Here is a 24,134-nt window from a genome sequence, read left to right as displayed (position 1 = left end):
AAAACAGTGACCAAATTTCAGTTGGGATTTGTTGTGGGCGGTGAGGTTGTGATGTCAGCAAGTGATTGATGAAATTTTGACAAGAGTTTTGTTATTTAGTAGAAGACTTTTAATAAAAGTTAGATTTAATGGGATGAACACATATCAAAAGAAGTGAGGAAGATAGATATATCAGGGATTGAGTGTCACTGCTAATTTATATCCCAAACTTCCTTTGTTATCTTGTCACACAAGCTGAATCTTGGGGCTCAGAGAATTCATTGGCTCAGGTGGAGGCATTTCCATCAGGGTATTTTGTGACTCAATAAAGAGCAAGATGAATTTAGGGCTTGGAAAAAGCCCATTGGAGGAGGCTTCCGCATCTGGGTCTGGATGGTTTAACTTAAACATCTAAACTATCGGCTTCTACTATACACAGTCACTCTCAGCTGTGTCAAAGTGTTTGGGATATCAAAGACCAAAGTAGAATTAAAACTTTGCAAATCACTATGAAAGTTATAAACGTGCCTTTAACTCGATCCTGCCATTCTGCATCCAGCACTCAAAAATATAGCAGGGTGTGCGTGAGCACACATACACGATTTGATTTTCACTGTTTATCTCAGCATACATTATCTACATTTGTGAAATATGTCTCACATTAATGGGAATAGAGGTTAGATTAACATGTAACTCCATAATAGAATCCTGTGTAGTAGCTTAAAAATATATAGAGATAGATATCTACACATCCAAAAGTAAAAATGCCATTGGCAGTACATGTCTAACACTATTTTTGTTACCAATGACACTTATTTTTTATTTATTTATGTATTTTAGAGGGAGAGAGAGAGAGAGAGCACAAGTGGGAAGGGCAGACGGAGAGGGAGAGAGAAACTCAAGCAGACTCCGTGCTGACTGTGGAGCCCCATGCAGGGCTGGATCTCATGACCCTGAGATCACGACCTGAGCCCGTAGCTTAACCAATTGTGCCACCAAAGACATTTATATGCATACAAATGCACACACTCCAAATTGTTAATAAAATTATCACTTGAAATCATGCGGGATTTTCATGTTCTCAGCAATACATTTAAAAATAATTATTTGACAAAAATAAAAATAATATTTGAATATTTTAAAATAAACACCTATTAGGTTAGTCTTCAGAAATTAATACAAATTTTGAAAATTTTAGCCATGGGATGAATATTTAAGGATTTAAGTCAAACTTTGAAAATTCAGAGATGAAAAAGGAAATTGAAACTTTCAGCAGAATATGTAAATCCCAGGTATAATTAATTATTTATTTACGCAGCTTTTTATCATGGTATGTTTCTTTCCAACCGAAAACTTCATATGAATCTAGTAACAAGTATTAATGTCAAAGTACCAAAGAACCCAAAAATGTGCCAAGAAGTTTCGAATTTCAGTGAATCTGCGGTGGAACAGTTGCAGTTCCCAATCAACACACAACTTCACGAGCAGCGTAGTCCTTTCATTTAAATGAGCACAACAAGCATTCTTTCCCTGAACTATTTCTTTTATTGTGGTAAAATATATAGAATGCGGAATTTACTATTTTAACTGTACAGTTCTGTGGAACTATGGCCACTATCCATTTCCAGAAGTTTTTCATCTTCCCCAAATGAAACTGTATGCATTCAACACTCACTGCCCATTTTCCCCTTCCCCTTCCCCCCCACCCCGGCCCCTGGCAACCACCCTGCTATTTTCTGTCTCTATGAATTTGACTACTCCAGGTGCCCCATCTAAGTGGAATCAGACCGTATTTGTCCTTGTGGGACTGGCTTATCTAGCTCAGCATAAGGTCTTCAGGGTTCATCCAAACTGTAGTGTGTGTCAGCCTTTCCTTCTTTTTTAAGGCTGAATCATGTTTTATTGTAGGTATATACTACCATTTTGCTTTTCTGTTTATCTGTCTATGCATACTTGGGTCGCATGGATCTGTCAACGCAGCAAGGCCTCAGCTTTGCAAGAGCAACGTGTACGATGGGCCGAGGTGCTGAGAGAACTGCAGACAGGAAGCAAGGCTGCCTCTGCCCAATCAAGGCAAGGCGCCAGGAGAGTGGCAAGTGGGAAGGAGCAGTGAGCAGATGTGACAGAGGGTGTGCAGAGAGAATTGATAGAAACTGGCAAATAATGGGGCAGAGAATAAGGGCGAGCAAAGTCACAAGTGGTGATGCTAATGTGATGATGTGATGATGAGAAGTGACTTGGAAGGGAAGATGAATTCAGCTGGAAATGCTGAAATTGTGGTGCTGGTGAGACAGAGGGGTCAAGGCGTCTACCAGAAAGCTGCCTGTGGAAGAGAGAAGCTCAGCAGAGGCATCAGGTTGGGGATGGACAGCCTGGCCAGTCCGGTCGGTGCACAGAAGAGAGTGGGACCCCGGCTCGATCGCTGGGAAGTGTACACATTTAGAGAGAGTAGGGAGTCAAGCTGCGAAAGCAGAAGGAAGGGGGTTTGGAGGGATGGTTACAAAGTTAGAAGGAGAAACAAGGACACAGTGGGAGCCCAGAAAGCAAATTTCAAGAAGGTAGAATTTGAATCCGCAGTGTTGTGTAGGGGAGTAGAGGATATTACTCACAAAAGGTATTGAATGCGGACAATTACAGTTGTCTGATGGGGGGAGGGTGCGAGAGGGGGGCAGTCAGATTTCAAATTAACTCATTAACCAAACAGGGAACCAAACACAATCCAACATGGAAGTGGGGTGTGGATGATTCTGGCACAGGGAGGACAACAGAGGTTTCCTCCCCTGCCCGTTGCCTGAGGATCTAGGTAAAACAGGAAAAAATGGGGCGCCTGGGTGGCTCAGTTGGTTAAGCGACTGCCGTCGGCTCAGGTCATGATCCTGGAGTCCTTGGATCGAGTCCCGCATTGGGCTCCCTGCTCCGCGGGGAGTCTGCTCCTCCCTCTGACCCTCCCCCCTCTCATGTGCTTGCTCTCTCTCATTCTCTCTCTCTCAAATAAATAAAATCTTAAAAAAAAAAAAAACAGGAAAAAATGTATTTGAAAATTGTGGGATTATTAAATCCCAGAAGAGTGAAATCTGTATGAAAATCTATAGAAGAAAACATTCCCTTTGCTGACTCAGGCACTGCAATGATAGATTCCTACAGCTGCATGCAACCCACACGCACCGCAGCTTCGTTAGGACTCAGTGCGAGCAGCTTTCAAATCCTTACGGAAGCCCCAGCCCTGAGTTACAGGGCAGCCCAAGCCTCCCCAGACACGTCCCCGGACTCTTCAGCCCTTGGCTAGCTCCTGTGGCCAACAATTCTGACCGCTTTTCCCGCTCAAGCGTTCTCGAAGCCTCGATCTTAACCGCCCTCAACGCTGTTGTACGGCTCATCAAAGAAACCTTCCTCCTCCGTGTGTCCATTTGCACTTTAGGGGAACGGCATTTCTGGGTTACTTATATTTGTGGGAGAGTCAAGACTCCAAATTTAGGGCTTTATTATCTGATCTCTAAACGGCCATTGTTACATATGGGGCAGATGGCAAGCCAGAAAAGGTTGACGTTAAGTCCACCAGCGGGGATCAGAGGCATCCCCAAACCCGACCCTGGAGATGACAAAGCTCTCGCCCCAGTGGAGGGCCCAGGGTCTGCCATTGTTCCACCCCCTCAGGCCGACCCCAGGGGCAGCCTCGCGCTGGCTGGGGCTTTGGCGCAGGGACGCGGGGGTGGGGGGGCTCATGGCCTGGAGAACGGGGTGCCGCTTACCCTGCGGCTGATCTCGAGGGCAGCTTCCGGAGCCCTGACTAAGCTCGTAGGGTGCAGGGAGATGCGGGGCAGACGGTTCAGGTCCCAGGCCATCGGGGCACCAGGGAGGCGAGCAGCACCTACCATCCACCCAACCCAGCCCCACAGCTCATTGTTCCGTTACCAACAGTTACCGCCATCTCGGCGACTTAAAAGCCAATCCAAACCAGGGAAGATTTAAAGCCAGTCCTTCTATGACGTTTTCACGTGTGGCCCTGCAGTGCCCACCGTGTCGTACCTCGGACACCGTCACGTTTCTTCAGTGTTCGGTGAAGCTTGCTGGGGGTGCCAGAGGTCGGGTGATCAGCTATGCCAGAGCACCCCCAATGGCAATCACCCACTAACAATCATTTCATTGATCTGAACTCTAAATATCAGAAAACTTAGCTTTCCCAAGATGAGATGTACCACTGGCCGCATATGGAGTGTGGGGGTGAAGGAATGCCCTGCAGAATCCTAGCGGAGCCTGAAGCAAAAAAAGAAAAAAGAAATCAGGACTGCTCATCCCGCCTTCATTTAAAATTTTGACATTCTGCTCATCATGAATGCTGTTGTATTAATTTTGAATTTCTAAAAAAAAATATTGCATAAGACATTTGTTTTGATTGCTGAGTTTGGATGCTTTACATTTTTGTACTAAGGCCAGTGTCTTACTTGGCTCATCCTAGCCCCAGTCCCAGGATGCAGGTGGAGGTAGCAGTTATCAAGGAGCCCCAGGTCCCAGGCGCACAGAAAACTGCAACTCTTGGCTGATCGTATAGTGAAGGGTAAGTGCATTTTGGTTTAGCAGCTGAAAAGTCCTCCCTCTGGCAGAAAATGGGTAAGTTGAGCCACTGTTTGGCAAGTTTTTTCCAATGTTCAAGTTGTTGTTGTTGTTGTTGAATTTAGAACCTCTTGTGTAGGCTATGTTATGATCTTATTTATGTGAGTTTTGTTCCCCACTAGCTTGGGACACTTTGGAGGCAGGATTCTCTCCGTGTCATCACTATTTTCTGCCCGGGGCCTAGTACACTGCATTCAGTAAATGTTTATTCAATTGAATGAGTTGGTTTCTTGGGTCCAAATTTGAACTTGCAATCGAGAATTAAATGTAGCTGTTAGAAATGGGTCAGGCTACTTGCATTAAAAAAAATGCTGGTGTTGGAATAGAGCGTTTAAAAATGTCTCGGGGAAATCAAACACACACTCTTTTAGTACTTCTGAAATGTGTTTGGGTCTGGTAGAGGTGGGTGGGTAGAAGTCTTCCAAGTTATCACAGAAGGAGGGATCATTTGAGAGCGATTGTTGAAGTGGTTTTATATCCCAGAAATAAAAATCAGCTGAGAGGAATGATCCACTGAGAAAATGCATAAAATAATTTTCTGCTCTCTTGTCTCCCATTTTTGCTGTTAAATATGGGTTATAGAATTTCAAATATCATTCATGTGTCTGCTACATGAAAAAATGGAAATATATTTTGTTCAACTTCGTACATTACACAAATGTGAGTTTTAGAATCATATGCAAAATACTTTTACAGAGCGTCTTACATAAGTAAACTACTAGTCAGTTAATGTCTACTAAAATCACATTTAAAAATTGTAACCTTTATTTTTTAAATCTTTTTACTCAATATTAAGAAGAGAAAAAGAATTTTTAAAAAAGCCCTATTCTTAGTAAAGGAACTCAGAAACTCATTTATTATAAGGTCTTAATGTATTCTCTCTTTGAGAAAAATTCACAATTTATTTTATTATTTTTTTAAGATTTTATTTATTTATTTGACAGAGAGAGACACAGCGAGAGAGGGAACACAAGCAGGGCGAGTGGGAGAGGGAGAAGCAGACACCCCGCTGGGCAGGGAGCCCGATGTGGGGCTCGATCCTGGGACTCCAGGATCATGACCTGAGCTGAAGGCAGACGCTTAATGACTGAGCCACCAAGGCACCCCAAAATTCACAATTTAACTGATCACAAGGACTAAAGTAATGCAAATTTAATTACAGAATGTCAAAGATGGAGGTTAGCGAAGCACTTTTTTGGTAAAAAGGAACTTCCTAGAAATCCTCACATTGGCGGCACAAAATTTTTACGAAAGAAGTATCCCTAGCAGAGTGAGCAGAGAGATTTTTTTTTTTTACCTCATGTGAGATGGGATTAGAGCCTGAAGAATTCAGCTTGAAATTTTAAAAATCCATGTAAAATGTACATTCTGCTTTACAATCAATCTTTTTTTAATATAAAAATAAAGTTGCTTTCCTACCTCCCCTCAAATCTTTGAGTAATATTTACACTGAAGCAAGACACCCTGTGTTTATCCTGTGGCTTTACCTCCCTGGCATATTGCCAGTGCCTGCAGGGGTGTGCATACCCCAGTTTGAAAGCTCTATCATATCATGTATGTGGCTTTGGATAAGAAGAAAGAGCCTTTGCTCCAAGTCAGGGCATGTGGGGTTTGGTCTCAGCTCTGACATTAACTAGTTGTTGGCCATTTTGAAGTCACTTAATGTCTCTGGGCTTCAGTGTCTTCAGTAGCAAAATGAACAAGTTGGGAGTTTAGCTCAAAAATCTACTATTTAACACTCCTCTAGACAAATAGTATGTACTGTTCACAGAGTAAAAGTTCATGTTGAGATGTTGACATGCGGTTGTTTTTTAAGAAGAATTTTCCAGTGGAAAATGTGTGAGAAAAAAAATTATGGGTGTGATGGTTATCATGAAAGCTAAATAATTTTTAAAAAATATTCTTAATTTTGCCTTGAGTCTTCCAATAATCAGCCTGGATGCTATTTTTCCAAGTGAGTGAAAAAATATTTATTGTATGAAATAATCATTATCAGCCATTTTCTACTGTGGAGAATCTGCATTGAATGAGCAACATATCAGCCACAATCAAAACATATTCTTATATGTATAAAAATATATCTTTTTTATGATATTTGATAAGCACAGTGTCAACATTTTCATTGTTATAAGTTTAGGTAAAATATCATTTTAGTTGACAGTTACAATTTTTTTTGCTTACACAAAATGAGAATGAAATGGAATATTGAGAATTCCTGGAATTCTCCATGAGTCTTTCATGTTACTCTAAGTCTTATAGGAAGAAACACTGACTGCCTTTGTTCAGCACTATATTTTAAATTTTTATAATGAACACCCTTGGAAGATATAGTGTCTACCTCCTGAACAAATAGTTGGTGTGTTTTTGTTTTTTGTTTTTTTTACTAAGCAGTATAGTAAAGGCAATGTCTCCTTCCCTTATAATAAAGATAAGATCAGGCAGGCTTTTACTGCCCAGTGTAAAAGATTAAGATTCCTAAGTTTAGTGTTCCTCTCCTCTAACACAACCCACGCATGTGACCACATCACCTGGCCTGCTTCTCATTGCCCTTTGGAATTTGTGGCTGGAGGAATTGGTGCAAATACTGATACTTGGGCTGTGCTGTTACTGTGAGTAGTAAACTGTCCTTAGTCTCTGACCCAGAAGTCTCCTATCATCTGCCAGCACATATGAAACTGTGGCTTGCTAACTTGCTTCTGCCTGTGTAGGTTTTTTTTGTTGTGGTTGTTGTTTAATGGAATACGTCCTTCTAATTTGTTCTTCAGCTTTCATGTTTCTCTTTACCATCTCATGAACTTCCATCTTTCAACCCAAACTACTGAGTTGAATTGTTGCATAATGTTCCCTTGTAATGTTTCTTATGGTTTATTTAAGCATTACTCTATTGATGGACATTTATGTTGTCCAGTTTTCTTTTCTTTTTGCTATGGTAATCAACGCCGTAAGAAGCGTCTTTGTGCTCCTGGGTATTACATCAGGTGAAATTCTTTGATGGTATTAATGAGGTATATATGTGTGTCTCTTTCTCTATAGGATGACATTTTGTTGAATTTTGCCAATCTAACTGAAGAAAAATTTTATCTCGATGTTTTAATTTGTACTTATTTAGTGAAGTTGAGTGTCATTCAAATGCTTATTGGTCCTTTGTATTTTTTTCTGTGAGTTGTCATTTCATGTTAATTGCTTAACTTTGAACACGCAGATCGAAATGACTGAAGCCCTACAAGCCAGGTCTATAGAGTTTCCCAGTTATTCTTTGAAGTCACCCAATGACTCAAGTCATCTTTTAGCATCCTGCACAACTGTCTTCCCTTGCTCTCTCTCCCTGGCTAATGCCTGCTGCACTTCAGACTTCAGAACTCTCTTAGTTCTCTGTCCCCAAAGTACTCTTTCACTGATCTCTGGGATCCATGCTCAGGATGCTATCACCTGATGTTCTCAGTGTTGCCATTGTTTAAATTATGGGAAGGATGGTGGGTTCTAAGCTAATAGGGAAGCATCAATCTCTCCCCAACCCCATGACATGTTTTATCATCATGGTTCTGAAGGAACTTTGCCCATATATATTAGTTCTTGAACTCTCGCAGAAAGATAGCCATTTCCAATTCTTCCTTACATACCTTATTTCCTCTCAAAATTCACACACAATCCTCCAAATAGCTACCTGAATAGGAACAGGAAGTGGTTCAAGTTTGGAAACATTTCTATACTCTCTGGAAAAGCTAAAAACCTCTAGACAGAACTACAGCTTCACCAAATAGTATAATTTTCAATTCCAAACCTGTGCTGGTTTTGGTGTGATTTCACATTTTCTCCCAAGATCAATGGGTCCCACGTCTAAGCTCTATCCATGACCTCACATAGCCACCCTTTGACTATTCCTTGTGCCTAGAGGAGCACATGCCCATCAGGGTTCTAGATATAGACTATGAAAAAGATGAGGGGGAAAGAGCTCCAGGTGGGTTTGTCCAGTTGCCCCTTGGGGTGGGCAGGATTGGGGGTGGTGAGTTCAGAGGAAGACCTGAGCAGGGCTTTTGAATCATGGGGCCTAGGACAGAAGACCTCTTGCCTGAAATTAGAAATGGCAACTGGGTGGAAATGTCTGTCATACAATTCTTTAAAATCAATTTCCATCATAGGAGTTCATAGTGTGGTATCATTAAAATTACCAACCCTTCCCTCCCTGGGTTCAATTTAGACTTCTTGAGTTATTGATAGAGAGAAATTTATCCTAAACTGGCAGAGAAGTCTTGATAATACTAGCAGGAGGGCTGTGTTTTGTCATACATATGATGTCACAATCAGGCATTTGAAGCATAAATTCTCTATATAAATGTGTGGGGATTGTGTGTATATATACCCATATATACTCACACACATGTGTGAGTGCATGCATGCACGTGTGTGTGTACATACATGTTCACACACATATGCACATGCACACACACACACACAGTAGACAACCTCTAAAATATCCCCAGTGATCCCTACCTCCTGGTTTTCACATCCTTGTGTTACTCCCTTCCCTTGCATGTGGGCCAGATTTATGGGCTTCTGATAAACAGAATATGGCAGGAGGATGGGATATCACTTCTGAGATTAGATTACAAAAGGACTGTGGTTTCTGTCTTGGGCCCCCTCTCTCTTGTTCTCTGGCCTGCTGAGATAAACTTGCTATCATGTTGTGAGCTGACATAGAGAAAGGTCCACGTGAGAAGGTATTGTTGTCACTAGCCAAAAGCTGGAGAGGACCTGAAGCCTGCCAATAGCCATGTGAGTCAGCTTGGGAGTAGATCCCCCCCACTGAAGACTTCAGATAACTATAGCCCTCGTCTGGCTTGTATCCTTGTGGGAGACTCTGACCCAGGGCACCCAGTTGAGCCACACCCAGATTCCTGATGCTCAAAATGGAGATAATAAATGTTTGTTGTTTTAAGCTTTTAAATTTTGGAGTAATTTGTTATGCAGCAATAGATAACTATACATTTATATGTCTATTTTTGTATTACATGTATATTAAATATGTATATATGAATTTAAATTACAAGTACAAAGAGGTCTGAAAAGCTATATTTCTATGGTCAACTCAGTTCTTCTCAAAAAAATTCTTGTCCCCTGTTACCATATGTATTAAAAATTTGACAAAATTTCTCATCCTAACAATTTCCAGATTAATATTTAAATCTGGAAAGCCAAATTTACTGTTGGAATGTTAGCTACATGCAACCATATGTTTAGATGTAAACATAAACCTAACTCTTTCACCATAATAGATGGTAAATTAGTTTGAAAGATAATGTTTAAGATATTTATTATTAAACTACAACTTAATCTAAGTTGTGTTGACTTAAAAAAACCATTACTGAATGAATACTATTAGCAAGTCAATAAGTTTTTTTCCATCTCTTTACGAAAACTTTTTCAAACGTGATACATACTTTAAAATGTTGGGGTTCCGTTTCACCTCTTAACATAACAGGTTTCTCTTAGACTCTAACTCAAGCATCTGAAACTGCTGAGATTTTCTTCTCCATACTCCCATAACTTTTAAAGTACATTTGAGAATGAAGACTCAGCTTGGAAGTCATTTTCCTTTACGGCCTGGATTAGTTTTGCATAATAAGATCGCTGTTAGCAGTGGCATCCAAAATTCTTGGGGACAGATTTTTTGTTGCTCTTATTTACATACTCTAGTGACAGGAAGAGACTCCCAAACTAGCTCCAGGAAGCCTGGGTTACCATGTGTGGCCAGACTTGGGCCATCAAGCCATTTAAAGAGCTCTTCTTTCTGCATGAGGAAGCTACTTTACATGACCCTACATCCTTCATTTATGCATTCATTCATTCAGTCAGGCATTGAAATTGACTGAATCCCTCCCATAAATCATACTCTCTGCCAAGGAATGGAGAATGTGAATAAGACACTCTAAAGAAAGGAAGTTACAAAGCAAATAGTATTAGCACCCATAGCTGTAAATATACTTTAATTGTGCTTGGTTCGGCTTGATACTGACTGGCATTCAAAAGGATCATTAAAGATGTTATTATTATTTGCTTAGAACCCAAAGTGTTTCAATTACCCTGGTACAGAATTCCAAACTGTCTTATTGACTAATAACTGTGTGCCCTTTGTTGCCTTTATTCAGTTGTAAGGTTCTTACTAATGATGCTTTCTTTACCAACTTTTCACACAAAGCAAATAGGAGACAAAAGTTCAATAATCATTTTAATTATAGGCACTACATTTTGGAAATAGTTCAGAAGAAATCTTTTTCAGAAGAAGTACAAAGACATGAAGAGGCTTTTTGCATTGCAAGTTTAATGCTTCTAAAGTTTTGAAAATAATTTTTGGTTTCATGAATTCATTTTACATTATAACAAAGAAAGAAAATGTGTTTCCACAATTAGGGTACAGTTTCCAAGAAGTTTGGCAATTTTCCTTAAATTTGGATAGAAAAGATAAACAGCTTATTTAGGTTTTGCCCAATTCTTTACCCTTTACCTAGTGATCTGGCTTATGAAGTAAGAAGCAGAAATCAAGCTCAAGGCCACCAGATTCCTACTATTTGTATAGGTGATGGCTGTGAGTGGCTTTTGCAAGCAGGGACTATTAAAAACGGTGGGGGAATCAGGGAGAGGGAGTGAGAGAATAGAACAAAGGAGAAGGAGGAGAGAGCAAAAGGGAAGAAAAACAGAAGGGAAGGGGGTGGAGAGAAAAGAGAAGACAGAGGGTGAAGACAAGAAAAAAGAGAAGAAAACAAATGTAGAGAAGCCGATGAGAGAGAAAGGGAAGAGAGTAGCAAAGGAAGGGACATAATTGTGATTAGGTATTATATTATTGTCTTTTGATCGCCCTCATCTTCTCATCTTTTGAAAAGAGATGTCCTTCTTTAGGGGCACTGCTTTATCCCTGATTATATGGCCCAGGGAGGCTGATAATTATAGCTCTCAAAGCTCCTAGCATCAAGGGTGGGAATATAATCCAAGATAGGCTAAGCAGAATAATTACTCCTAGATTTTTCAAGTTGGAATTAAGGGGAAAGGAAGCTATGTGGTGTAAGACCTAAAGTTAACATTACATGTTGCCTTAATATCTAAAACTGGGAGGGCCTAAAATGACTGAACTGCATGTTCCCCTTCTTACTCTCTTCCTACAGATACAGTCTCTTAGCCAAGCAACCATCCTTATCCAACAGAACAAATACAATTGCCGCTTACCCCTCAGTAGCAGGTTTCAGTTCCCTGCAAGCTCAAAGAATTATTCCAACAATCCAGTCACCTTCTTGTGTAGGAACCAAGGCATCTCACCCTCTTGTTACTACAAAGTCTGCCTCCCAAAGGCCCTGGCTGTTCACTCTCTTCCAGAGCACAATCCCCATGTAGTGCTGCATGGCCAACAGTGTCCTCTTCCCCTGGGCTGTGAGGACAGGGGACTGATAAACTGCTGTCAGTCACATCTCTCCAGAGTCAGGTGTCATGCATTTGGTCACCCCCAGAAGCCCGGGTTGGGGTTCCCTCTCTTCCCAATGAGTTGAAGAGAAGGCAATGGACTGGGAGCCGCCAGGTATGTTTCCAGCCATGTAAAGGGCTGGGAATGAAAAGCCAGCACACGAAGAGTGGTAGAATTGGGAGAAAATGGGTGAGGGACGCATGCAGATTTAGTTTCTGTCTCCATCACTACTGAGGTTCTGCCTTTCCAACAGTTTTTCCTTTTTTTTTTTTTTTTGCTTCTCCTTGCTTGATTAGGGTTTCTTTCAAGGGCATCCAAGAGTTCAGATGGATGCAAGCAGGAAGGGAAAAGAGGGGGAAGAAGGAAAAGAAAAAAAAGAAAAGTTGTGCATGGTCAGTTGGAATAGAGAACCAGTAACAGTCACCTCAGTGCTAATCAGTGAAATCAATATTTGGTTGCCTTTATTTGAATACAAATCAATGGCCTTTATTTACTTAATGTGTGTGACTTATATATTCCTTTTAGAATGAGAAGGTACATAACAGGTATTGAAGGCTAGTGATAATCCAATACCATGAACAAGGAAAAAAAGGTCTCTAGATACATAAGGTATATTCTATAGTGGGATAGGAAGGTATCACCTTCCTAACAATCACCCATGTGGAAAGTCAAGTATTAAGAAATTAGAATATAACCTATCAAGTAGTAGTTATATTTAAAAGCACTGAAATTCTTTTTGGAAGGCCCATGGTTTTTCTGTCTAGAAAATGAAGGGGTCTTAAAGTTTATATGCTGATGATCATTAGAAAAAAAATTTTATTGAGGCGAAATTCTCATAAACATCATTTAAAAATGAGCATTTTAGGTGTGCCTTGGTGGCTCAGTCAGTTAAGCGTCTGCCTTCGGCTCAGGTCATGATCCCAGGGTCCTGGGATCAAGCCCCACATCAGGCTCCCTGCTCAGTGGGGGGCCTGCTTCTCCCTCTGCTTGCTGATCCCCCTGCTTGTGCTCTCTCTATCAAATAAATAAATAAATAAATAAATAAATAAATAAATAAAAATCTTTTAAAAATGAATAATTCATTGGTATTTAGTACTTTTACAATGTTGTGAAACCATCACCTCTCTCTGGTTCTAAAACAGTTTCATCATGCCCAGAGGAAACCACATTCCCATTAGGTAGTAATTCTCCATTTCTCCCTTCCCGCTACCTCACCCCCACCCCAGTAACCACTAATCTGCTCTCTTTATGGATTTACTTGTTGTGGATATTTCATATAAATGGAATAATATAGGTCTATCTTTTCTCCTTCAGAAGAATGTTTTGGAAGTTCATACATGTTTTACAATGTATCAAAAATTCATTCTTTTTAAAGCTAAATAATATTCCTTTGTATTGATATACCACAGTTTGTTTATTCATTTACTGTTGATGGACACCTGGGTTGTTTCTATCTTTTGGCTATTGTGAATAACACTGTTATGTAAATTTATTTGTAAATCTTTGTTTGAACACTTGTTTTCAATTTTTTTGGCGTATGCCTAAGAGTGGAATTACTGGGTCATAGGGTAATTCTGTTTAACTTTTCGAGGAGCCATCAAACTAGTCTCTACAGTGGCTGCACCATTTTACTTCCACCAGCAATGTATGAGGGTTTGAATTTCCCTGTTCCTTGTCAGCACTCAATATGGTTTGCATTTCCCTAAGGACTAAAGATGTTGGGAGTCTCTTCATGTGCTTGTTGGCCATTTGTGTATCTTCCTTAGAGAAATGTCTATTCAAGATTTTTGCCCATTTTTAAATTGTTTTGTTTGTTTGGTTGGTTTTGGTTTTTGAGCTCTAAGAGTTCTTTGTATATTCCTAAGACTAGACCCTTGTCATATACATAACTGGCAAATATCTTCTCCCATTCTCCAGGTTATCATTATAACTTGATGATTTTCTACATACTGTTTCTTCCCCTTCTCTAATTAATACTAATTAGAACTTATCCTATGTGTATTATTATTGAGTATTCTTTTTTATACTTTATCCTTATAATGAGAAGTTTGGTTAAAGCATAAATGAGTTAGAATAGGCAGGACATGACCCTACCTCCGTGGGCAGTTTTTGGTCCAAATGTGGGGACCTAAATGTAACTGTATTTCACAACCTAGCCATAAGTACTGGTCCCCCACAGAAGCCAGTACAATCAGAGTTTTTGCCTAAAATCTTTTTATTGTCTTATCATTAAGTTACTAGTGTATGAGCCTAGAAGCTGCTGTTCGCCATGTTTCTATGTAGAGAGTGGATTTGCAGTAGAAGAGAATACAGCTAACATACAGAACAAGAGAAGGTCAAGTCTAATGGTAGTCCCCCCTTTTGCCAGTAGCTCCACACCTGTGTTTGGTTGACTGCAGTTTGGTTATACGCAAGTCAGTATACTTTCCTTTTGATTTAAGCTAGTTTGCATTCGATTTCCCTACTTTAAATCAAAAGTCCAACCAAGTTCGTTGATGTGGTAACATTATCGTGAGGGTGAACCTCACAATGTCATGGCATTTTCACATATACATGTTATTTCTTGGGTCTACATTTGGCCCACACTGACCCTAATTTTTACTGTAACACTTGCCTAGAGCTTGTGTCTACTGACCTCTCTGCCCCTCCCCTCTACTAAATTAATAACTAAAAGGAAAATGTGAAATTATTTCTGGTAGCATTGTATCTTTCTCTTTCTCTCTAAAAATCTACATTACAGTAATTGGATAACTGCCAAGAGCTTGAAGTACAGCTGCATTTTTGAATTAATTAAATATCATAATCCTGTTTGCAGCTTCTATCAGTAACTGGAACGAATGTTATAGAAAGAGCATTTACTAAAAGGAATGTGTTGTGTAATTTAATGTGTGCTAAATGTAGGTGGTCTAAAAGCTATTTCACTGCATTCCTACTTTTGCTCATAAACTTTAAAAATTCTGTCACTAAAGTGTGAATACCATTCAACAAAAGGAAGTCAACTAAGCCCTTTATATAACATTATTTTAAATAATCTTCTCTATATTTTCAAAGTCAGATTGTATAGTTAGTTAATCCATCTACCTATTATAATATTAGGTGGTGAAAAATGTCCTGCATCCTGTCTCTGTACGTTCTTTTTCAATTTCCTTTTGTTGACTTTTGTTATATTTTGTATCATAGCTTTAGTAAGTAGGATGTCTTTGGGTGAAGAAAATCCCTTATTTCCGATCTTTGTCATTTACAAATTAGTGACTCAAGGTATTACATGTGCACTCCCATAATTGTTTATCTTGGTGTGGCCCATGCTGAATATTATTGCTACTATCAAAATTATTTTCTTCTTTGACATGCTCTCTTCCTTTTTTTTTTTGGTTATGTTTTCTCTAAAAGTTCAGGAATTGCTTGTCGGAAATCCCTTGACAAGGAAATTTACCAAGGACGTTACTGCACTGGTAAACTTGACAGTTTCTTTGCTAGGAAATTCTAGCTTCCAGAGCTTAACTTCTTCTTACCCTACAGCTATTTTTTTCCTCCTGCATCATTGTCTTCATATACTATTCTTGTTTGAATAAACTGTTTTTTATTAACTTCATTTTATTACTTTGATATGGATCATACCTAAACTGTACAGCTATGGTAACATAACAAGTTCATACTTTGTATGAATTAAGATAATTTAAGAAGCTTTATTTAACTGATAGAACGACCCTGAGGCTGTCATCTCGAACTCCATCTAGGAGAGACCCATTGGAAAATCACAGTCTAGTTATAGTTTTTTCCTATGGCAGCTTCCATACCCTGGATTGTATACTGTTTATCTGTAAATGCTCTTGATGGTTCCTTCCAGTAACCCTGAGTGTAAGTCCCTCTGATTCATCATGCGCACGACCACTAGCAGACTCATTGTCAGGGACAGGTGTCAGCTTTGGAGTAAAGGGATTATCATCAGCTCTGATGTTTTTTATTATAGTATCAGGACCCTAAGCTTTACGTGTTTAAACAGCATGGAAATATCTTGCGTCTCTTAACAAAAAGTCCAGGGGGAGATCAGTTCTAGGCTCTAAATAGTTAGGACCAGAGCTCTAGATCTCTGCTTGTTTTAAATCCTACACTCCGGAGGGGGGAAAGATGGCTAGGAGTAGGGGACCCTATTTCAACTGGTCCCCGGAATTGAGCTGGATATCTACCAGACCACTCTGAGCACCCACGGAACCAGCCTGAGATGTAAGAAGATCTGGATCTCACAAACAGAATATTGCAGGTGGTTGGTTTTGAGGTATGAAGCAGAGAGCCGTGATTCTGCGGGCAGATATCGGAGGATAAACGGCAACGTGAGGGTGCCTGGCCATGGGGATCCCACACCACCGGTGAGCGACAGCCTCGCGCGCTGGGGAAGGGCACAGACTCGCAGACTGGTAACGGCAGGGAAAGGACTTTAGGGCAGCCCCTGGGGCAGAAACCCGGAATGACAGGGTTGCGCCTGCGAACTGAAGCCCCCTGGGGTGGAAACCGGGCGCGAACTGGGAGCAGATGGCGGTTTTAGAAGCACAAAGGGCAGAGACGTGCCCCGACCTGGAGGCAGGACTGGGAGCGCTGCGGAGGGGCGCACAACCCAGGATGCTGCAGTTTATAGCAGCACGGACAGAAACGGAGACAGTGTGGCCTGGAGAGCTCACTGAAGAACAGACTGAGGTCTCTCTGGCAGAGGGTTGGAAACGGTCTCTTCTGCTCTGACGCGTGGAAGAGACACAGGAAGCCACCAGGGAAAGGCGCCAGAGAACAAAAGCCCCCAAAACTGATTCCCGCTGAGCCCATCCCCCACCACAGTGGGGCAGGGCAACCTTGCCCAAAAAGGGTTGCCTGAGTAACAGCGCAGCAGGCCCCTCCCCCAGAAGACAGGCTGGGAAAACAAGAGGCCAGCAACCCTAAGGTCCCAAGAAGACAGGTGCATCTTGCTTGGGTTCTGGTCAATAAGTTGGACTCTATACATTCCCTCAAACACCCATCAACAGACTGACTAGGAGGAGGAGCCCCCGAAATAGGAAAGACTCAGAGATTATGACTTATGCTGCAGATTTACAAATGGATGCAGATATAACCAAGATGTTGGAGATGGAATTCAGGCTAGCAATTGTGAAGACAATGGCTAGAATGGAGAAATCAATTAATGGCAACATAGAGTCTCTAAGGGCAGAAATGAAAGGTGAATTGGGAGATCTTAAATGCTATCAATGGCAGAAATGAAAGGTGAATTGGCAGATCTTAAATGCTATCAATGAGATCCAATCCAATCTAGATAATCTAACAGCTAGGGTAACTGAGGCAGAAGAACGAATAAGCGACCTGGAAGACAATATAATAGATAAAAAGGGAAAAGAGGAGGCCAGGGAAAAACAACTCAGAATCCATGAAAATAGAATCAGAGAAATAAGTGACACCATGAAGCGTTCCAATGTCAGAATAATTGGAATCCCAGAGGGAGTGGAGAGAGAGAGAGGACTAGAAGATGTATTTGAGCAAATCATAGCTGAGAACTTCCCTAATCTGGGGAATGAAACAAACATTCACATCCTAGAGGCAAAGAGGACTCCTCCCAAGATCAAGGAAAACAGGCCAACACCCCGGCATGTAATAGTAAAACTTGCAAATCTTAGAACCAAGGAAACCATCTTAAGGGCAGTTAGGGGGAAGAGATTCCTTACGTACAGAGGAAGGAACATCAGAATAACGTCCGACCTATCCACAGAGACCTGGCAAGCCAGAAAGGCCTGGCAAGACATATTCAGGGTACTAAATGAGAAGAACATGCAGCCAAGAATATTTTATCTGGCAAGGGGCTTTCATTTAGAATGGATGGAGAGATGCAGAGCTTGCACGACCAGCAGAAGTTGAAAGAATATGTGACCACTAAGCCGGCCCTGCAAGAAATATTAAGGGGGGTTCTATAAAAGGAGAAAGACCCCAAGAGGGATATGCAACAGAAATTTACAAGGACAATCTATAAAAACAACGTCTTCACAGGCAACATGATGACAATTAATTCATATCTTTCAATAATCACTCTCAACGTGAATGGCCTAAACGCTCCCATAAAACGGCACAGGGTTGCAGATTGGATAAAAAGACAGGACCCATCCATATGCTGCCTACAAGAGACTCATTTTGAACCTAAAGATACATCCAGACTGAAAGTGAAGGGATGGAGATCCATCTTCCATGCCAGCAGACTTCAAAAGAAAGCTGGGGTAGCAATTCTTATATCAGACAAATTAGATTTTAAACTAAAGTCTGTAATTAGAGACACAGAAGGACACTATATCATTCTTAAAGGGTCTATCCAACAAGAAGATCTAACAATTGTAAATATCTATGCCCCCAACATGGGAGCAGCCATCTACATAAGCCAACTGTTAACCAAAATAAAGAGTCATATTGATAAGAATACGTTAATTGTAGGAGACCTCAATACTCCACTCTCAGCAATGGACAGATCATCTATGCAGAAAATCAACAAGGAAATAAGAGCTTTGAATGATACATTGGACCAGATGGACCTCATAGCTATTTACAGAACATTCCACCCTAGAACAACAGAATACTCATTTTTCTCGAGCACACATGGAACTTTCTCCAGAATAGACCACATACTGGGTCACAAATCAGGTCTGAACTGATACCAAAAGATTGAGATTATTCCCTGCATATTCTCAGACCACAGTGCTTTAAAACTGGAACTCAATCGCAAGAAAAAATTTGGCAGAAATTGAAACACTTGGAAGCTAAAGACCACTCTGCTCAAGAATGTTTGAGTCAACCAGGAAATCAAAGAAGAACTTAAACAATTCATGGAAATCAATGAGAACAAAAACACATCGGTCCAAAACCTATGGGATACTGCAAAGGCAGTCCTAAGGGGGAAATACATAGCCATCCAAGCCTCACTCAAAAAAATAGAAAAATCCCCAATTCACCAATTAACTCTACACCTTAAAGAACTAGAGAAAAAGCAACAAATGATGCCTCAGCCACGCATTAGAAGATAAATAATTAAAATTAGAGCAGAAATCAATGAATTAGAAACCAGAAACACAGTAGATCAGATCAACGAAACTAGAAGTTGGTTCTTTGAAAGAATTAATAAGATCGATAAACCACTGGCCAGACTTATCCAAAAGAAAAGAGAAAGGACCCAAATTAATAAAATTATGGATGAAAGGGGAGAGATCACGACTAACACCAAGGAAATAGAAACAATTATTAGAAATTATTATCAACAACTATACGCCAATAAACTGAGCAATCTGGATGAAATGGAGGCCTTCCTGGAAACCTATAAGCTGCCAAGACTGAAACAGGAAGAAATTGACAACCTGAATAGGCCAATAACCAGTAACGAGATTGAAGCAGTGATCAAAAACCTCCCCAAAAACAAGAGTCCAGGGCCTGATGGATTCCCTGGGGAATTCTACCAAACATTCAAAGAAGAAATAATACCTATTCTACTGAAGCTCTTTCAAAAAATAGAAACAGAAGGAAAACTTCCAAACTCATTCTATGAGGCCAGCATTACCTTAATCCCCAAACCAGGCAAAGACCCCATCAAAAAGGAGAATTTCAGACCGATATCCCTGATGAATATGGATTCCGAAATCCTCAACAAAATCCTAGCTAATAGGATCCAACAATACATTAAAAGGATCATCCACCGCGACCAAGTGGGATTTATCCCCGGGATGCAAGGGTGGTTCAACATTTGCAAATCAATCAGTGTGATAGAACACATTAATAAGAGGAGGGAGAAGAACCATATGGTCCTCTCAATTGATGCAGAAAAAGCATTTGACAAAATACAACATCCTTTCCTGATTAAAACTCTTCAGAGTATAGGGATAGAGGGAACATTCCTCAAGTTCATAAAATCCATCTATGAAAAATCCACAGCGAATATCATCCTCAATGGGGAAAAGCTGAGAGCCTTTCCCTTAAGATCAGGAACACATCAAGGATGCCCACTCTCGCCACTATTGTTCAACATAGTACTAGAAGTCCTAGCAACAGCAATCAGACAACAAAAAGAAAGAAAAGGTATTCAAATTGGCAAAGAAGAAGTCAAACTCTCTCTTTTCGCAGATGACATGATACTTTATGTGGAAAACCCAAAAGACTCCACCCCCAAATTACTAGAACTCATCCAGCAATTCAGTAATGTGGCAGGATACAAAATCAATGCACAGAAATCAGTTGCTTTCTTATACACTAACAACGCAACTGTAGAAAGAGAAATTAAAGAAACGATTCCATTTACAATAGCACCAAAAACCATAAGATACCTCAGAATAAACCTAACCAAAGAGGTAAAAGATCTATACTCTAGGAACTACAAAACACTCATGAAAGAAATTGAAGAAGACACAAAAAGATGGAAAAATATTCCATGCTCATGGATTGGAAGAATAAACATTGTTAAAATGTCTATGCTACCCAGAGCAATCTATACCTTCAATGCCATCCCAATCAAAATTCCAATGACATTTTTCAAAGTGCTGGAACAAACAATCCTAAAATTTGTATGGAATCAGAAAAGACTCCGAATCGCCAAGGAAATGTTGAAAAAGAAAATCAAAGCTGGGGGCATCACATTGCCCGATTTCAAGCTATATTACAAAGCAGTAATCACCAAGACAGCATGGTACTAGCACAAAAACAGACATATAGACCAATGGAACAGAATAGAGAGCCCAGATATGGATCCTCAACTCTATGGTCAAATAATCTTTGACAAAGCAGGAAAAAACATGCAATGGAAAAAAGACAGTCTCTTCAATAAATGGTGCTGGGAAAACTGGACAGCCACATGCAGAAGAATGAAACTCGACCATTCTCTAACACCATTCACAAAGATAAACTCAAAGTGGATGAAAGACCTCAATGTGAGACAGGAATCCATCAAAATCCTAGAGGAGAACATAGGCAGTAACCTCTTTGACATCGCCCACAGCAACTTCTTTCAAGATACATCTCCAAAAGCTAGTGAAACAAAAGCAAAAATGAACTTTTGGGACTTCATCAAGATAAAAAGCTTCTGCACAGCAAAGGAAACAGTCAACAAAACAAAGAGGCAACCCACAGAATGGGACAAGATATTTGCAAATGACACTACAGATAAAGGACTGGTATCCAAAATCTATAAAGAACTTCTCAAACTCAACACCCAAAAAACAAATAATCAAGTCAAAAAGTGGGCAGAAGAGATGAACAGACACTTCTCCGAAGAAGACATACAAATGGCTAACAGACACATGAAAAAATGTTCATCATCATTAGCCATCAGGGAAATGCAAATCAAAACCACATTGAGATACCACCTTACACCAGTTAGAATGGCAAAAATGGACAGGGAAAGAAACAACAAATGTTGGAGAGGTTGTGGAGAAAGGAGAACCCTCTTACACTGTTGGTGGGAATGCAAGTTGGTACAGCCACTTTGGAAAACAGTGTGGAGGTGCCTCAAAAATTTAAAAATAGGGCTACCCTATGACCCAGCAATTGCACTCCTGGGTATTTACCCCAAAGACACAGATGGAGTGAAAAGAAGGGCCACATGCACCCCAATGTTCATAGCAGCAATGTCCGCAATAGCCAAACTGTGGAAAGAGCCGAGATGCCCTTCAACAGATGAATGGATAAAGAAGATGTGGTCCATATATACAATGGGATATTACTCAGCCATCAGAAAGGATGAATACCCAACTTTTACATCAACATGGATGGGACTGGAGGAGATTATGCTAAGTGAAATAAGTCAAGCAGAGAAAGTCAATTATATGGCTTCACTTATTTGTGGAACATAAGGAATAGCATGGAGGAGACTAGGAGAAGGAAGGGAAAAATGAGGGGGGGGGGAATTGGAGGGAGAGATGAACCATGAGAGACTGTGGACTCTGAGAAACAAACAGGGTTTTAGAGGGGAGGGGGTGAAAGGGGATTGGTTAGCCCGGTGATGGGTAATAAGGAGGGCACGTACTGCATGGAGCACAGGGTGTTATACGAAAACAATGGATCGTGGATCACCACATCAAAAACTAATGATGTATTGTATGGTAACTAACATAACATGATAAAATTAAAAAAAAAAAGATTAAAAAAAAATCCTACACTCCTCGGGGTGCCTGGGTGGCTCAGTAGGTTAAGCGTCTGCCTTTGGCTCAGGTCATGGTCCCAGGGTCCTGGGATTGAGCCCCGCATCGGGCTCCCTGCTCAGCCGGGAGCCTGCTTCTCCCTCTCACTCTGCCTGCCGCTCCCCCTGCTCATGCTCTCTTGCTATCTATCACATAAATAAATAAAATAAATCCTACACTCCTCTAAGTTGGCTTTCTTTTCAGGTTTTCAGTTAGCCTTTCCCCTCACGAGACAGTAGTAGCAGCTCCAGGTTTTACATTCTGATATGCCACTATTGAGAGGAAGAAGAGGGCTTCCTTTATGTTCACCTTAAGAGAGGGGCAACATTTCCCTGAATGCTTCCCTTCCACGTGTCCTTGGCCAGAATGGGGTCACATGCCTGCCTAAAATCAGTCACTGACAGGGGGAGTGGTATCGCTATGATTGGTAGATAATCAAGATCCACTCTGATGTGTTCTCAAGTTGCCCTGCCAGGTGGATTCATCCCTCACTTCGCTTGGAAGTGGATAGTTCACAGCCATCTGCCTGGACTCCCACATAGATGCACAAAGATGCCCTCCTCCCCCTGCTAGAGCTTCTACACCACCCATTGGCTGCCCTTCTTCCACAAGGACATGATCCTCATGTGGCTCGAACTCTCACACTGTACACACTTGTCTTCCCATCTACCCTCTCCCAACCCCTGGGGCTGCTCCAGCAATGGGCCGAGGCTCTGAATCCCCCATATGGGCCCGCTGTATGTGTGGACACCTTCTTTACCCCCTTGGGCTCCGACACCTGTGCCCTCCTTCATCCTGCGGAGACTGACTGCTGGCCCAACAGTGTTCTGTTCCAGAAAGAGTTAAACTTTGCTCAATGCAATTTTTATAGCAGTCTATTTAAAGAATAACAAATAGCTATCTATTTAAAGAACAGCAAATAGCTATGTACAAAGTAAAAAAAAAAAGCAATGAGATTTTTCCACTCACAGGAAAAAAAAAAGGTGTCAGAACAGAAAGCTGCGATAGTTCGTGCACCCTGTCACTAGAGTACAGACAGCTAATAAGTGTGGTTTTCATACATTAAGACAAATATATAACTATTTCCCCACCCATCAGCAGTATCTCAAGTTATAGAAATGGAGAATAGCAATTTCAAAGGACATTTTAACTTTTAAAACTGGGTAGTGATCCCTGTAAGTTGGAAATAGAATAAGAATGTGGTCTCACTGGCCCCCACACTGAATTTAAAAGAAAATAGTTGCTTTTTTTTACGAGTTAATGTCATGGTACCTCTGATCAGTCCCCAGCATAAGTGCGTTGCAAGAAGGCAACTCTGAGCGGCAATTAACCTTTGAGGTTGCTACCTTACCTGCAAGATTTCCCCAACAGGCTCATTTTACAGATGAGCGCCTACAGATGAGGCGCAGAGGGTTAAGTACCTGGTGCAGGGTCACACATCAGGGAAACAGAACAGGCAGGACCCACCCCCGAGCAGCCTGGCTCCTTTGCCCTTCTTCTCTAGAGTGTGTGCTGATCTGTGGGAAAAATATCTGACTGCGGTGTTATCTTTAATAGGAGAAAACTGGGAAGTAACTGTAGAAGAGAAAGGATTAATGAATATTCCGTTCTGTGGAAATGAAACAGCTATTGAGGAATGATGCAATCGAGTTGCATTTATTGACGGGGAAAGATGTTTAGTTTATCTCACAATGTTTGCTGTAAAAACTGAGTAAGGACCATCTACAGATTATAAAGAGAGCCATTTGGATAAACCCATAAATGCCCAAAGCAGGGTAGAAAGATTCCAGCCAAATGTCCACAGTCTGGTGGACAGTCTGGTGAGGAGAGCAGAATTTGGGATATGAAAAGAGGAATGTCAGGGGATGGAGGTGTATCAACAGAAAGGAAAGGTTGAACAGGTCAGCTGAAGAAGA

The 24,134-nt window shown here is 40.8% G+C and overlaps 1 protein-coding gene across 1 annotated transcript in view; it reads right to left on the bottom strand.

The window, feature by feature from the left end:
* The window catches only part of LRRC72 (leucine rich repeat containing 72), a 46,637-nt gene extending 42,816 nt beyond the window's left edge, over nt 1–3,821 (bottom strand). The window contains exon 1 of the mRNA XM_035020669.1: nt 3,729–3,821. Coding sequence (XP_034876560.1) covers nt 3,729–3,821 — 93 coding nt within the window. The remainder of the gene's footprint in view (nt 1–3,728) is intronic.
* Nucleotides 3,822–24,134: the final 20,313 nt, after the last annotated feature.

Source organism: Mirounga leonina, unplaced genomic scaffold, assembly GCF_011800145.1.
Source record: "Mirounga leonina isolate KUSES-001 unplaced genomic scaffold, KU_Mleo_1.0 Mir_174, whole genome shotgun sequence".
NCBI classification, from domain to species: domain Eukaryota; kingdom Metazoa; phylum Chordata; class Mammalia; order Carnivora; family Phocidae; genus Mirounga; species Mirounga leonina.
This window is presented reverse-complemented; position numbering and strand designations above follow the sequence as displayed.